Source organism: Taudactylus pleione, unplaced genomic scaffold (assembly GCF_031769625.1).
Source record: "Taudactylus pleione unplaced genomic scaffold, aTauple2 ptg001144l, whole genome shotgun sequence".
NCBI lineage: Eukaryota > Metazoa > Chordata > Amphibia > Anura > Myobatrachidae > Taudactylus > Taudactylus pleione.
The window spans coordinates 25,891-40,259 of record NW_028285545.1 but is presented as its reverse complement, the minus strand read 5'-3'; the positions used below and the strand labels follow the sequence as shown (position 1 = coordinate 40,259).

The 14,369-nt window shown below is 45.0% G+C and overlaps 1 protein-coding gene across 1 annotated transcript in view; it reads right to left on the bottom strand.

Annotated features, from left to right (window-relative positions):
- LOC148453481 (zinc transporter ZIP9-like) overlaps positions 1–7,689 on the bottom strand; it is a 41,725-nt gene extending 34,036 nt beyond the window's left edge. The window contains exon 1 of the mRNA XM_088462069.1: positions 7,392–7,689. Within this exon, the coding sequence (XP_088318195.1) occupies positions 7,392–7,487 (96 nt within the window). The 5' untranslated portion in view covers positions 7,488–7,689. The remainder of the gene's footprint in view (positions 1–7,391) is intronic.
- Between the last annotated feature and the right edge of the window lie 6,680 nt (positions 7,690–14,369).

The window sequence follows — 14,369 nt, the reverse complement described above, 5'->3', positions numbered from 1 at the left end:
ATGTTGGCTTCAGAAGGCGATTTCAGCCGCCACCGCTCAAAACAAAAGATCAGAGGTTGTCGAGGGACCTTTGTTTGGAATATTTTTTGCATAGGACATAAAGCAGAGTTCTGATGACTGTTCCCTGTCCCTCAGGAGACGCTTTCATATTATAATCACCTCTTCGTGGCGCTCGTCAAAGAAGATCTTCAAAGCAGATCTTAAAATGGGAAACTTTGATGTCTTTCAAAGAGATTATGGATTGGGCAATTTCTATATTGTCATTTCAGGTTCACATTTAGGGGGTTAATCAATTAGGCTACGAAAAGTCGAAATCATTTTCGCATGTTTCAGTTATGCCCGTATTCAATTTCAAAGACTTTTCGCCGGGTCGAAAAGTCTTTGAAAAAAAAAACGGGGATAAGTTTTCACCATGTTTTACATGGCGAAAAAAAGTGCAGAATTGGGGTTATGGGGTGCAGGCTTAAAAAAAAATAGCCTGCACCCTTGGGAATGACCCCTTAAAATGAAATGTGCAAAAAAAAAAAGTTAAAAAAAAAAATAAAAATCGGGACACCCCAAAAAAATTATTTTCATTTTGGGGTAAAAAACAAAACAAAAAAAAAAATGGGGAACACTTTAAAAATAGCGCAATAGGTTCAGGGGTATTCTGTAAATATGCGGCATGTGTTTTCTAGAATAGGCTATTAGCGGCAGGTGCATTTTTGCAGAATTTAAAAAAAAAATTAGTTTAGGGACTTAAAAATATGCTAGTACCCATTTTCATGTACCCCAAATTTGATGGCAACACTTAAAAAAACAAAAAACCTAAGTGCTCTTCTGCATCACTTCTACAATGTCGGGGAAAAAACACCTGCCGCGGCTATTTAAAACCCCCGACTTTCTTCTGTAGGAAAAAACGGGGGTTCCCATAGTGATCCCCCATGTCTGGACATCTTTAGGGGGGTCCGACAATTATTTCCCAAAAATCCCCATTTTTTTCGTAGATCCAATTCGCCGGGTCCCGTTTTCGCTCATTTTAAATTGAATACGGGGATAAAGCGGGCGCGCGTCCGATACTTTTTCCCAGGAAATGCTCCGATGTGGAGTGAAAAGTCCAGCACAGACTTTTCGCTCCCATATTGAATACGGCTCTTAAAAGAAGAGTTTGAGGTTTGCAGAAGAGTTTTAATCAAAGTTAGATTACATATATATTAGTAAAACCACCGACAGGCGAAGTGAATCACAATGCTAGGGATGAAGTGTACAAGGCTCACTGTTGAGTGTGGTCCTATGCACAGACGCACGTCTGTATAAAGGCGTCAGAATACAGAGAGCATCGCAGCTTGCTGTGTATGGGGCTGCGTAGCTACAGACCAGTCGGAGTGCCCATGCTGACCACAATGGGCACGAGAGCATCAGAACTAGACCATGGAAGGTGGTGGCCTGGTCTGATGAATCATGTTCTCTTTTACATCATGCGGAGGCCGCTAGTCCATGATCAAGTCTGAGAAATGCATTTGGAAAGCCATGAAGAGGCCGGCGTCCACCTGTAGGGGCCGATTCAATTAGTCTTCCCATGGCTTTGCGGGATGCGCCACTGGCAATGCACGCCATGTCAGCGGCCGGCAGCAGCGCGCCTCTAATTGAATCTTAGGCCCTGATTCAGACCCATCGCAAGTGGGTCGATGTTGTGCACTGCGCATGCGCACGACGGCGGGAGCTCCGTCGTGCGCATGCGCCAGACGCGACGAGCGAAGGACTTTCCTTCGCTCGTTGTGTCTGATCAAAGGGGGCGTGCTGTCGATGTTGATTGACAGCACACCCCCTTTGGTGGGCGTGCCTCCCTGACGGGGGCGTTCCCAAGGGAACGCCTACTGTCAGAAGCCGGCCCACTGACATCACTAGTGATGTCAGTGGGAGTGATTTGGGCTCTGATAGAGCAAAAATCACTCCGGGCCTTGCGGTTGAAAACCTCAACAGCAGGCTCCGGCTCGCAGTTTCGATGGTCGCGATGGTCATGACCATCAAACTGCACGCTCGTATAGGCTGTGGGTGGTGACCCACAGCTATACGAGCGTCCAGGAGGACGCTCCAGAATTATGGAGGGCGGCCCTCATTCAGAGTGTGCGCTCTGCTCAGAGCGTACGGCTCTGAATGAGGGCCTTAGTCTTGAAATGCTCTATGTTTGGAGCTGCCGAGAGATGGGCCGGGAACTGGTACTAGAGGGGTGGCCATGCCCCATGAGAGGCCCTTTGCAGAAGCTGCTCACCACCAGAAAGCAGGGCGCGGCTGCACCATCTTAGAATTGTGATTACACCCCATACTGTGCACTCCCAGGTTTCCATAGTACCCTCCACCACCCCCCTCGGGCAGCAATGGCAGCATTAAGCCTAGCCAGATCGGACGCGTTCTGATGCCTAATAACACGCAGCAGATTAAGGGGGGAATCCAATTGCGGGCAGGCTTTTTCCCGCAGCCATGGGGTTTTGCTATTCAATTTGGTAAGTGAAAATTTCTATACAAATCACGGAGTCTTTTTTTCTCGCACCTCCAGAGCAAGTCTGATTTTACCTAAAATGATTAACTTTAGGAAAAAATCTGCAAAACTAGCTCTGGGACCCCGGCACCATCGCCCTGAGGACTAATTAAGCAATTGGAAGTTTCCAATTAGCTTAATTGCTGAGAGAGTAGGTCAGAGTGTGTGTGTGCCAGTGTGAGTGACTGCTGGTTGAGAACTACATCGCCCAGCAGCCCTTGCACCTCCCACCAGCCCCCAGAGCCTCACAGCAGCCCGCGAGGCACCCAGAAGCGACCTCCACAGGTACAAGATGGAGCAGAGACCACCGGAAGCCGCCGAGACCCCCAGACTGGTGAGGATCTTTTTTTTTTTTTTTTACGCGCTGCAGGGCTCTGAAAATCCCACAACCACTCTTCTCTTTATTGTACCACGTGTATCGCCAAACCTCGCCCCCAACTGAATATGCCCCGAAGGCTTCTTCGGTAACACACTGCAAACACCACTATGAAATGCTGGACCAGGAGGTCTACATACATTACAGTGGTTAAACCAGTTTATCTCATTATTAATGTATTCAGGAAACAATGTCATTATTATACCACATTCCAGGATCTAGGCAAGAGGGGAACCAGGAAACTGGCTGCAAGTATGGCTTTCACCCAGATTTATCAACGGGTCACATACTGTATAAACCTTGTATAAATGGCTGATGGGCTTCATAACAAAATATAAAACACATCTAAAAGTAAGAGAGACAGACATAGAATTTGGCAGAAAAATGGTAGATATTCATTTAAATCTTAGATTAAAACTAGAAGGGGAGGAAATTACTGTATGGTTGCATAGAAAAGGACGTCCAAGATCAAAACAACCGATCAATGCACCACAACAACCGAACAACGACGTGCACTGTAGGCGGATACCGCTAATGGTGCCAAGCAAAACAAAACATTCCACACAATGGGGGTATCCAACTTATCCTTCTAACTTGACTACCCACCTGTGAGGATGATGACGTTGCCCCCGCTCAGCTGGTACAGCCAACTGGACAGACAGTAAATAGGTCAACAGGGACAAAAGGTCGACATGTACAAATGGTCACCACAAAAATGGTTGACTTCTTTCTTTTAGGTTTAGGGTTAGACACTTACAGGAGGGTTAGGGTTAAGCACTTACCCTGAGGGTTAGGCACTAGAAGGGACGGTTAGGGTCAGGCACCAGGAGGGAGAGTTAGGGTGAAGATTAGGGTTAGACCTTCTTACATGTCGACCTTTTGTCCCTGTCGACCTACTGACTGTCTAACATCTGGTGTCTATTAGACATTGACTACCTTTTTACTGTCCTCAGTGGGGGAACTGCCTGGGTCCCAGAGCAAGTCCCGCTGATTTTCCTAAAATTAAATGATTAAAGGAAAAACCTGACAATAATCTCACAGAGCTCAGAATGTCAAAAACCCCTGCACCTAATTGAATAGCAAAAATCCTGCACCTGCAGGAAAAACGTCGCAGGTGCGGGATTTTCGCTATTCTCGCCCCCAATTGAATATGCCCCTCATACGCTACATTCCCTAAGTCTTTAGGACACAGGGCCCGATTCAGAGCTGAACGCTCTGACCAGAGCGCTCGCTCTGAATCAGGGCCCTCCTACCTTTTTTTGGAGCGTCCTCATGGACGCTCGCATAGCTGTGGGTTACCACCCACAACTATAGCGAGCGTCCATGATGATGGTCGCGATGGTCAAAGACCATCGCGACCATCGGGCTTGCGACGAGACCCTGCGGTGGGGTCTCGCTGCCGCAAGCCCAAGAGTGATTTTGGCTCTATCAGAGCCAAAGTCACTCCCACTGACATCATTACTGATGCCAGTGGGGCCGGACTCAGACGGTAGGCGTACCCATGGGAGCGCCACTGTCTGGCTGCCACGCCCCCCAAAGGGGGCGTGCTGTCAGTCACCATCGACAGCACGTCCCCTTTGGTGCGAGACCCCGAGCGACGTATTTCTCGTCGCTCGCCGGGTCTCGCGCATGCGCACGACGGAGCTCCCTCTGTCGTGCGCATGCGCAGTATCACAACATCTACCCGCTAGCGAGCGAAATTTGCTCGTGAGCGGGTCTGAATGACCCCCACTGTCCTATCCTGGTTCTCATCATACTTATCTTAATCTGTTTAGGTTGTTTTTCTGGATCCACCGTGGAGACCACAAGGCTCCGACTGAGGGGTCTTTGTTCTTCACGTCAAAACCAATCAGGTCTTATGGATTTTAGTATAATATGTATGTGTATGATCGCTAGACCTACCTGTCCTCCCCAGGTGTCTCTCCAGCCATGCTGGCCCACATTACCGAATGGGACATTCAGGATTTCCCACCTGACCTTCTCCAATTATGCCATAATGTTACAAAGGAGGAATGCATATTGTTCAGACTAACCTTGGGAATCTTTTTTTAATTCACAATATGCAATAGTAGCAAAACTATGGCCCTCAAAGTGGGGGTGGGTGCAACTGTCACCAACTCCACAGCGCACAATCAGCAGGTGGGGACGATCTTCAAAATTGGTCCATGTGACATGAAATGACCCGAATGTCCTCTCACCACCTCAAACTCCTCAGTCTTTCAAAAACATAGTTAAGAATATTTACAACGGCAACCGCTCCCGATTGGCTGCCGGTCCGGGCCTGGCATTCCCCCCCCCCCCCCCCCGATGGCGGCCCAGCCTGGATGTCATCCTTGACTTTGAAAGCAGCGGCTAGATTAATCTTTGGCTGCTCCGCTCTGCCAGTCCTTACATTTGCTGCCTGTATTTCACATCCAATATGAAATTATTCTTCTAACATAGAAGGGCGCCCCCTTCGCTCTGCCCAATATCTGGTCTTTCACCCACAGGGGCACGGAGAGGGTGGGGGAGCAGGTGTGGCCAGCTTAAGCCACGGAACTGCAGAATTAATTCAGGTGGGAATTACATTCCCTGCAGAGTGCCGCTACGATGTTCAGCTGTGCACTTCCCCAAGAGTTACGGTAGCCCAATATCGCTAATTTCCTATGCACTTCTATGCTATTCAAGGAAAAAAACTGTGGCCAAGATTTGAAGGCGTCACAAAAACATTTTGCGGATATTGACAAGCATGAATTTCCCCCGTAAATGTCTTGATTTTTTAAACATAGGAGAACAATTTCTTACATCACCAAAGCTTGAATTGTTGCTCACTTATTAAAATACTGCTGGCAGAATGTGCTGGGACTTGTAGTTCCAGAACAATTAAAAAGTCATTGCTGAAACCCAGTATAGAACCTTAGCAGAGCTGCAGCATGCTACACAAATAGTGGGAAGACTTTTGTAATAGGTCTGCTTAAACCAGTGTTTCCCAACCTCGGTCCTCAAGGCACATAACAGTCCAGGTTTTAGTTATATCCATGCTTCAACGCACATGGTTAAATAAAACTAACTGAGGTACTAATTAAGACACCTGTGCTCAAGTATGGCTATCCTTAAAACCTGGACTGTTAGTGAGGACCATGGTTGGTAACACCTGACGTAACCACATCTAAATACACTATAGAAAGTGATGACATAATGCTGAAAGCCTAAAGAAATACACAGAACCTCTGTCATCAGTGGGGTTATCTGTAAAGCTGACAACTTTTATTGCACAAGTCATTGTCAGCAGACCCAGCTCATGTGTTACAATGCTATAGTGATAATCACTGCACACTTATCAGGTTGTACTCTCAGGGGTTAATGAGACTAAAGGTTATTTCCTTTACTGGCATAGCTGTACTTTTAGGGGTTGAGGTTACCACTTTCCCTGACATAGCTGCACTCTCATGGGTTAATAAGACTACCTGTAGTTATCTGCTTCCCTGACATAACTGCGCTCTCAGGGGTTAATGAGACTTGGGGTTCCCCCTTCCCTGACATAACTGCGCTCTCAGGGGTCAATGAGACTTGGGGTTCCCCCTTCCCTGACATAGCTGTACTCTCAGGGGTTAATAAGATGTGGGGTTCCCTCCTTACATGACATAGCTGTACTCTCAGGGGTTAATGAGACTTGAGGTTCCCTCCTTACATGACATAGCTGTACTGTCAGGGGTTAATAAGACTTGGGGTTCCCTCCTTACATGACATAGCTGTACTGTCAGGGGTTAATAAGACTTGGGGTTCCCTCCTTACATGACATAGCTGTACTGTCAGGGGTTAATAAGACGTGGGGTTCCCTCCTTACATGACATAGCTGTACTCTCAGGGGTTAATAAGACGTGGGGTTCCCTCCTTACATGACATAGCTGTACTCTCAGGGGTTAATAAGACTTGGGGTTCCCTCCTTACATGACATAGCTGTACTCTCAGGGGTTAATAAGACGTGGGGTTCCCTCCTTACATGACATAGCTGTACTCTCAGGGGTTAATAAGACTTGGGGTTCCCTCCTTACATGACATAGCTGTACTCTCAGGGGTTAATAAGACGTGGGGTTCCCTCCTTACATGACATAGCTGTACTCTCAGGGGTTAATAAGACTTGGGGTTCCCTCCTTACATGACATAGCTGTACTCTCAGGGGTTAATAAGACTTGGGGTTCCCTCCTTACATGACATAGCTGTACTCTCAGGGGTTAATAAGACTTGGGGTTCCCCCCTTACCTGACCTATCTGTACTCTCAGGGGTTAATAAGACTTGGGGTTCCCCCCTTACCTGACCTATCTGTACTCTCAGGGGTTAATAAGACTAGGGGTACCTCTTTCTTTCTCAGACCGTCAATGAATGGGAAGAGAAAGATACATTGTAACTAGTTACAAACATAAACATCCCACGACCTCTGACCTGGCTCCGGCTGTTGGACCCTTTCGCTGCCGGCACCCTGCAGAGACTACGCGGCCACTCAGCTGCAGACTTACCTCGGAGAGTTTCACAGCCAGAGGGATTAATCCCAGCAGGAAGCAGCCCAGGAACATGCCCAGGGAGATGAGGCAGACCACCAGCAGCCCCTCCATAGTGGCCAGAGGGTGGGACAGTCACACAGCAGCTTCCCTTGGTCTCCAGGGGGAGAGTACAGTACACAGAGGCTCCTCCAGTGCAGGGGCTGCTCCCTCATGCCTCACACGTCGCCTCCTTCCCGGGCCTGCAGCAATGATCCTTCTGTACTAGTCAGATCATTGCAGCCTTCATAGCCCTGGGCGCCCCCTGCTGGATGTCGGGGAGAACTGCAGGCAGACAGGACTATGGGCTGTTACAGTATAAATACAGTATTTGCAGTAACAAAGGTCAGTGTCCTGATTCTGCAGTAACTTTGTCACCTGGCTCTTTTTAGCCAATATATAAGGGCGAAATCAGAGGCTTAAAGGCTAAAGTGATAACATTAGCAAGGGTCCAAAGAGTCTATTATTAAAGCAGGGGTGACCGCCTTTCCAGGGGGGCCCACACTGCACACCACACTGCACACATATAATCATTATACTAACCTCTCCGGAGTCCCACGTCGGCCGTTTCTGCAGACTGAAAACACTGGGAAAATTGCGGGGATCAGGGGCATCTTAAGAGAGGAGGGGGCCTGTGTACAGCTTCTGTGTGGCCCCCACCTCTCTGGCAGCGCAGTAGATTCAGGCTTAATGCGATGTGCCTGCACTGGTCTCAAGGAAAATGGCACCCACATCTTTGCAGCGCATGCACAAATCAACGGAAAAATGTCCGCCACTATTTTCCCTGTGATTTTTGCTGCTCTGGAGACTGCGGAGAGGTAAGTTTAACTATAGGTGCAGGGTATACAGTATAGGCCCCCCCTGGGGCCTGTGTGCCCCGCATGACCTGCACCCATTATAGATACGCCATTGGGCGTGGCGGTAATTTTTCCCGGTGCTTGCGCATACGCACTAGAGATGTCTACAGATGGTGATTGGCGAAGAGTCGGACACTCTCAGGTCAATCACCGGATGGTTTCCATGGCAGCATCCACTGATTGGCTGAGAGTGTCCGACTCATAGCCATTCAGTGATTGACTATTGTGTAGTACAGTGTCCCACATGGGAACGGTCATATCGCGGTTAGCGCTGTACATAGTGTACAAGTCCATTATGGGATTGGGACAGTGCATTTTTTTTATTTTACCAAGACACTGGACTTGTACATGGAGATGGAAAAGGGGGCCGAGCACATCCAAGGTGTAGGTAAGTATGAAGTGTGTGTAATAAAGGGTTAAAATATTTGGTGTGTGAGTGTGTCCTGTCGTCATTGTAATATTTTCTTTACATTGAGACTATAGGTGCCAGTGGACCCTTAATGTCTGAGCATGCTGGCACTTGTGGTTCTCCAAGTGCTGCCATGCCGGGGCAGGCTTGCTGGGACCTGTAGTTCCACTGTATAGAACAATATTAAAGCTATACACATTATCCCCACACCCACTACCTCCAGTGGTACGGGGAATAGCCCTGGATTTTTAGATCCTTGGGTGGGGGGAACCCAATTTATTTTGGGGTCCCCACTTTCCAAGGATTTCCAGCCCTAGGCTAACCAGTTTGGGTCTGATTAATGTGATGGCAGGGGGACCACACGCTGTGTGCCCCCATGCTATGGCATTACCATCCAGCCTAGTGCTGATTATAGGAAAATAGGGGGAACCCCACGCCGTTTTTTCCATAGATTTTCCATGACCAGACCAGGCTGTTTTTGTTTTTTTTGTTTTTTTTTTATCACTGTTAGTTCTTTTAAGCCTAAGAAGTTATCTGTGCAGTGCTTCTTTTTTTACCATTGTGTTTAAGGTTCTATTTGCCAACGACTTTCAAAGATCGAAACCGACGGCACTTGCATCGGCAAAATCCAACTGACATCGACGTTGATATTCAAATAAAATACAAAACTGACTGTTAGTAAATCTGCAATTTAGAAGCTGAAACACGACGTTGATGTCAGTCCATTTTAAAATCGACACCAAAATTGACCGTTAGTAAATTCATCCTTAGTGTTTACCTGCAATGACTGCGCAGCATTGGCTGGTGACCTGGAGTGAATAAGTTTCTTATTGAGAAATTCAGCAATAATTAAATGAAGTAAATTGTGTTTATATGTCACCCTTAGGGTCAGTTACGTGGTGGGTGACAGGGCTGCGCTGCTTTTTATCCACATATGTTTTGATGGGAAGCCATTAGCGCTGTCGATCAACATCGACAGCCGCCCCTTTTGTAGTGAGTCCTGGGCAATTAGCCTAACAGGAGCACAGGTGTAGTCATTACTAACTGCCACATTGTAAAGCATGTGGTGCATTCATTCCTAAGCGACACATTCTACAGATCCACAGGTGGCCTGGAAAACATGAACTGTCAGGGGTCCTTGAGGACCGGTTTGGCCACCCCTATAACTAAGCCTTGGCGAGAGATAAAGTGGAGAGATAAAATACCAACCAATCAGCTCCTAACTATCAGTTTTCAAACACAGCCTGTAACATGACAGGAGCTGATTGGTTGGTACTTCATCTTTCTCCACAGCTTAGCACATCTGCCCCTATTAGAATGAAACACGTTAGGTATGTTATTAGTGACAATAAGCCTCAGTTATCTGATATAGATCTAGATGTATTTAATTTTAGGGCAGTTTCCAGCAGTAAAAAGAGCTTTATTTTTGATGGAACAGTCCTCTCCTCCAGGGGAGCTGAGAGGGGGTCAGGGTGGGTGGTACAGTATGCTGAGGCCCAGGAAGTGCAGTTATGATCATGCCCCCCACATAGAGTGGCCCTTTATCCTTTGTTTACAAGAAAAAAGAAGAAAAGAAACTCTATTATGTGAGCACTCTTATTGGAAAAATGATCTATGAAATACTTAAAACATAACCTTTAATGTAGTAAACTAATATTTCTATGACAAAGGACAAAAGACTAGACAATCAACATATAACATGAAAGTACCCTGAATAGTGGTAAAACAAGAGGTCTATAGGTGTATGCTAGTACAGTAAAGCATCCTATTTTATAGACGACCCCTTAAATCAACAAAAAGTTCAATGGGTAACAAGTAGGGAGCATAGTCACATGCTCTAAATAGTTCATCAAACAAACGGCGAACATTTAAAGCAGCATAATGAACATATAATACTTAAATGGTACTTATTGAAATCTCAACAGTCAGTATAACATATTGCTTAAAAGGATGAAGTAACAGGACGGTCGGGGTGAAGATCGATCCACCTATAATTCTACTTCCCCTCACTTAGCAAAGCCATCTATGAGGAGCGAGAGATCATTTGGTAGCAATGTTACCCCTAGAAACAACAGTGTAACCGCAACGTTACTCACTATTTCGCTTCTGCTGTTAAGAGTCTTACTCTATGCATTGGACCCCTAATGAGAGAGTTACTTTAAATGAGATTGTCATCAGTTAATAGAGTAGATAGTAAGGATTAGTTAGTAACCCATCATGGATAAATACTGTTGAACTTTGACCTTAGTTATTTGACAAAAATACAGGATAAGAGTATCGTTTTGTACTCATATATGCTGAAAGGTCTCAGGTTGGTTCTAAGGATAATATGTAGGTAGATAAATCCTATAATAGCAAGATATTTCTCACACAAATCAAAAAATAGAAGTATACACAAATTCAATTTGAGAAACCTTGTTTTTAATGTCACCCGAACTGATAATTAAGGAAAAAGGGTAGCTGTTGTAAAATAATTTGCTGACATAAAATATGCAAAGTAGTTTGCTATCAATAACCCTGGACTAATATACGATGATAAAGGAGTTTCATTGGGTATTTAGTGCTGATGTTCATATCATATATGAAAAAGGGTTTTGCAATCCGTACTATTTATTCAAAGACATGGCATGCGCTACCTTCTAACCATAGGCTTAATTGATCAGAAGGAGCATTTCACCTTTATAAGGAAAATCAAGTTTATAATAGTGATAGTGATACAATGGAATGAATAATGCCTTGAATAGAACAGTTTCTGATGTTAATCATATGTTGTATTTCAACACACAATCGTTCACAATAGTGACATATACTCCCTTGAACAAGCCTTATCGGCGAAACGCGCATCGGCTGGAGGGTGCCTGCGCTGGCGACACGCAGGACACCCCATCAACAGTCAGTATACACTGCTGCAATATTGTCTGCTGTTGCTCCCTTTGGGAGACTTTTGTCCTCTGTGCTAGGACTTGGCTAGTCGCTGTGCGGCGACCGCCCCGTTCAGGTATGGGGGATGTTAGTGGTATATTACAGGTATGACATTTTTACTTAACCACTAGGACCAGTGTCTACCTACAGACCACATGTCCTTGCACTACTAGAGTGGTATTATATAACAGCGGATTAGGATCTAGTATGCTATTCATTATTTAATTGCTGTAAAATACTTACACGCTGACTATATTTATCAGTTGATTACTAAGTACCATAACGTGTGATCATTGTGCAATTGCCCTGTTTGGACATTTTTTGGTAATATTGTCTACCTTATATAGGTTAAACATAGCCTTTAATTAACTTAGTTACTTATTAACAAAGGGAGTATATGTCACTATTGTGAACGATTGTGTGTTGAAATACAACATATGATTAACATCAGAAACTGTTCTATTCAAGGCATTATTCATTCCATTGTATCACTATCACTATTATAAACTTGATTTTCCTTATAAAGGTGAAATGCTCCTTCTGATCAATTAAGCCTATGGTTAGAAGGTAGCGCGTGCCATGTCTTTGAATAAATAGTACGGATTGCAAAACCCTTTTTCATATATGATATGAACATCAGCACTAAATACCCAATGAAACTCCTTTATCATCGTATATTAGTCCAGGGTTATTGATAGCAAACTACTTTGCATATTTTATGTCAGCAAATTATTTTACAACAGCTACCCTTTTTCCTTAATTATCAGTTCGGGTGACATTAAAAACAAGGTTTCTCAAATTAAATTTGTGTATACTTCTATTTTTTGATTTGTGTGAGAAATATCTTGCTATTATAGGATTTATCTACCTACATTTTATCCTTAGAACCAACCTGAGACCTTTCAGCATATATGAGTACAAAACGATACTCTTATCCTGTATTTTTGTCAAATAACTAAGGTCAAAGTTCAACAGTATTTATCCATGATGGGTTACTAACTAATCCTTACTATCTACTCTATTAACTGATAACAATCTCATTTAAAGTAACTCTCTCATTAGGGGTCCAATGCATAGAGTAAGACTCTTAACAGCAGAAGCGAAATAGTGAGTAACGTTGCGGTTACACTGTTGTTTCAAGGGGTAACATTGCTACCAAATGATCTCTCGCTCCTCATAGATGGCTTTGCTAAGTGAGGGAAGTAGAATTATAGGTGGATCGATCTTCACCCCGACCGTCCTGTTACTTCATCCTTTTAAGCAATATGTTATACTGACTGTTGAGAATTCAATAAGTACCATTTAAGTATTATATGTTCATTATGCTGCTTTAAATGTTCGCCGTTTGTTTGATGAACTATTTAGAGCATGTGACTATGCTCCCTACTTGTTACCCATTGAACTTTTTGTTGATTTAAGGGGTCGTCTATAAAATAGGATGCTTTACTGTATTAGCATACACCTATAGACCTCTTGTTTTACCACTATTCTGGGTACTTTCATGTTATATGTTGATTGTCTAGTCTTTTGTCCTTTGTCATAGAAATATTAGTTTACTACATTAAAGGTTATGTTTTAAGTATTTCATGGATCATTTTTCCAATAAGAGTGCTCACATAATAGAGTTTCTTTTTTCTTGTAAATCCAGTTTCCACTCTAGTGAGCACCTACACTACCCGATATGACATTTTTTCTATTTGAATAGGGAATAGTGGTTATGTCTTAATTAGAATATTATCATTATTGAGGGTCAGTGCGTCGATTCTCCCCCTTCCCCCATTTCCCTTGTTTTTGCCTGTATCCTTTGTACGTGGGCCCAAATGTCTCACATCGACCCTTGAGGGATTAATAGATTTCGGCATGGGGGAATTTGAGCTTTAGCATTGTTATGATTTAAGGAAGGGTGAAGGAAGGCGCCCCTGTGGCTGGGGATTAGGGATAAGCTGTGGATCGGTTTGAATAAGACAATTAATGATATGATGTGTTGTGCAATAGCTCCTTTGAGAAAGCGAGACAGCGAAACGCGCGTCAGGAGACACGCGATCACGCGATTCACGCTACATAGTGTTTTCAATGTGTTAACCACCTCTATGCAGTGCTCACGACGAATGTGATGGGTGTCTGTTAGACGCTCGGACAGCACAAGCGGGGACAGCTGACCCGCGGCAGTTACTGTCTATGTGAGACATTGTATCAGATCACTACAGCGCACGCTACATAGCGGAGAGGGTGCAGATCTTACAGCGCTTGGGTCATAAACTATACCTGTTATAATTATCAGGGGCGATCTCTGAGGCTTAAAGGCGCCTATCCATTACACGACTTTTAGAATGACCAGGAGGTTTAGGTCGCATTGTTCACAAAGTTGTGTAATGGATAGCCGACAAGAACCAGCGATGCGCGTGCACGCTGGGTCCTTGCCGACCCCGACAATTTACTGGACATGCCCGTCAACCTGACGTCGCTCATCAGGTTCGGCATGTTCAGAGATAGGAGGTCGGGCTCTTGCACTGAATGACGTCCAGTGAACGCTGTTCAGTGCGGGCACCGCACCTCAGCGATCTGAATTCACCTTGGTGTTTTTCAATGCAATGTCTTGGAACAGAGGGCCTGATTCAGAGCCGGACGCTATTTGCACTCGCTCGTTCAGAAAAAAGGGGTGGCTATTCAAATGAACCGTTCGCTCTTTGCGGTCTGTTCACGCCTCTATGTCTGAACGAGCGAACAAAACTTGCGGTCGTTTTTTGGGAAACTACGCCCCCTGGCCGC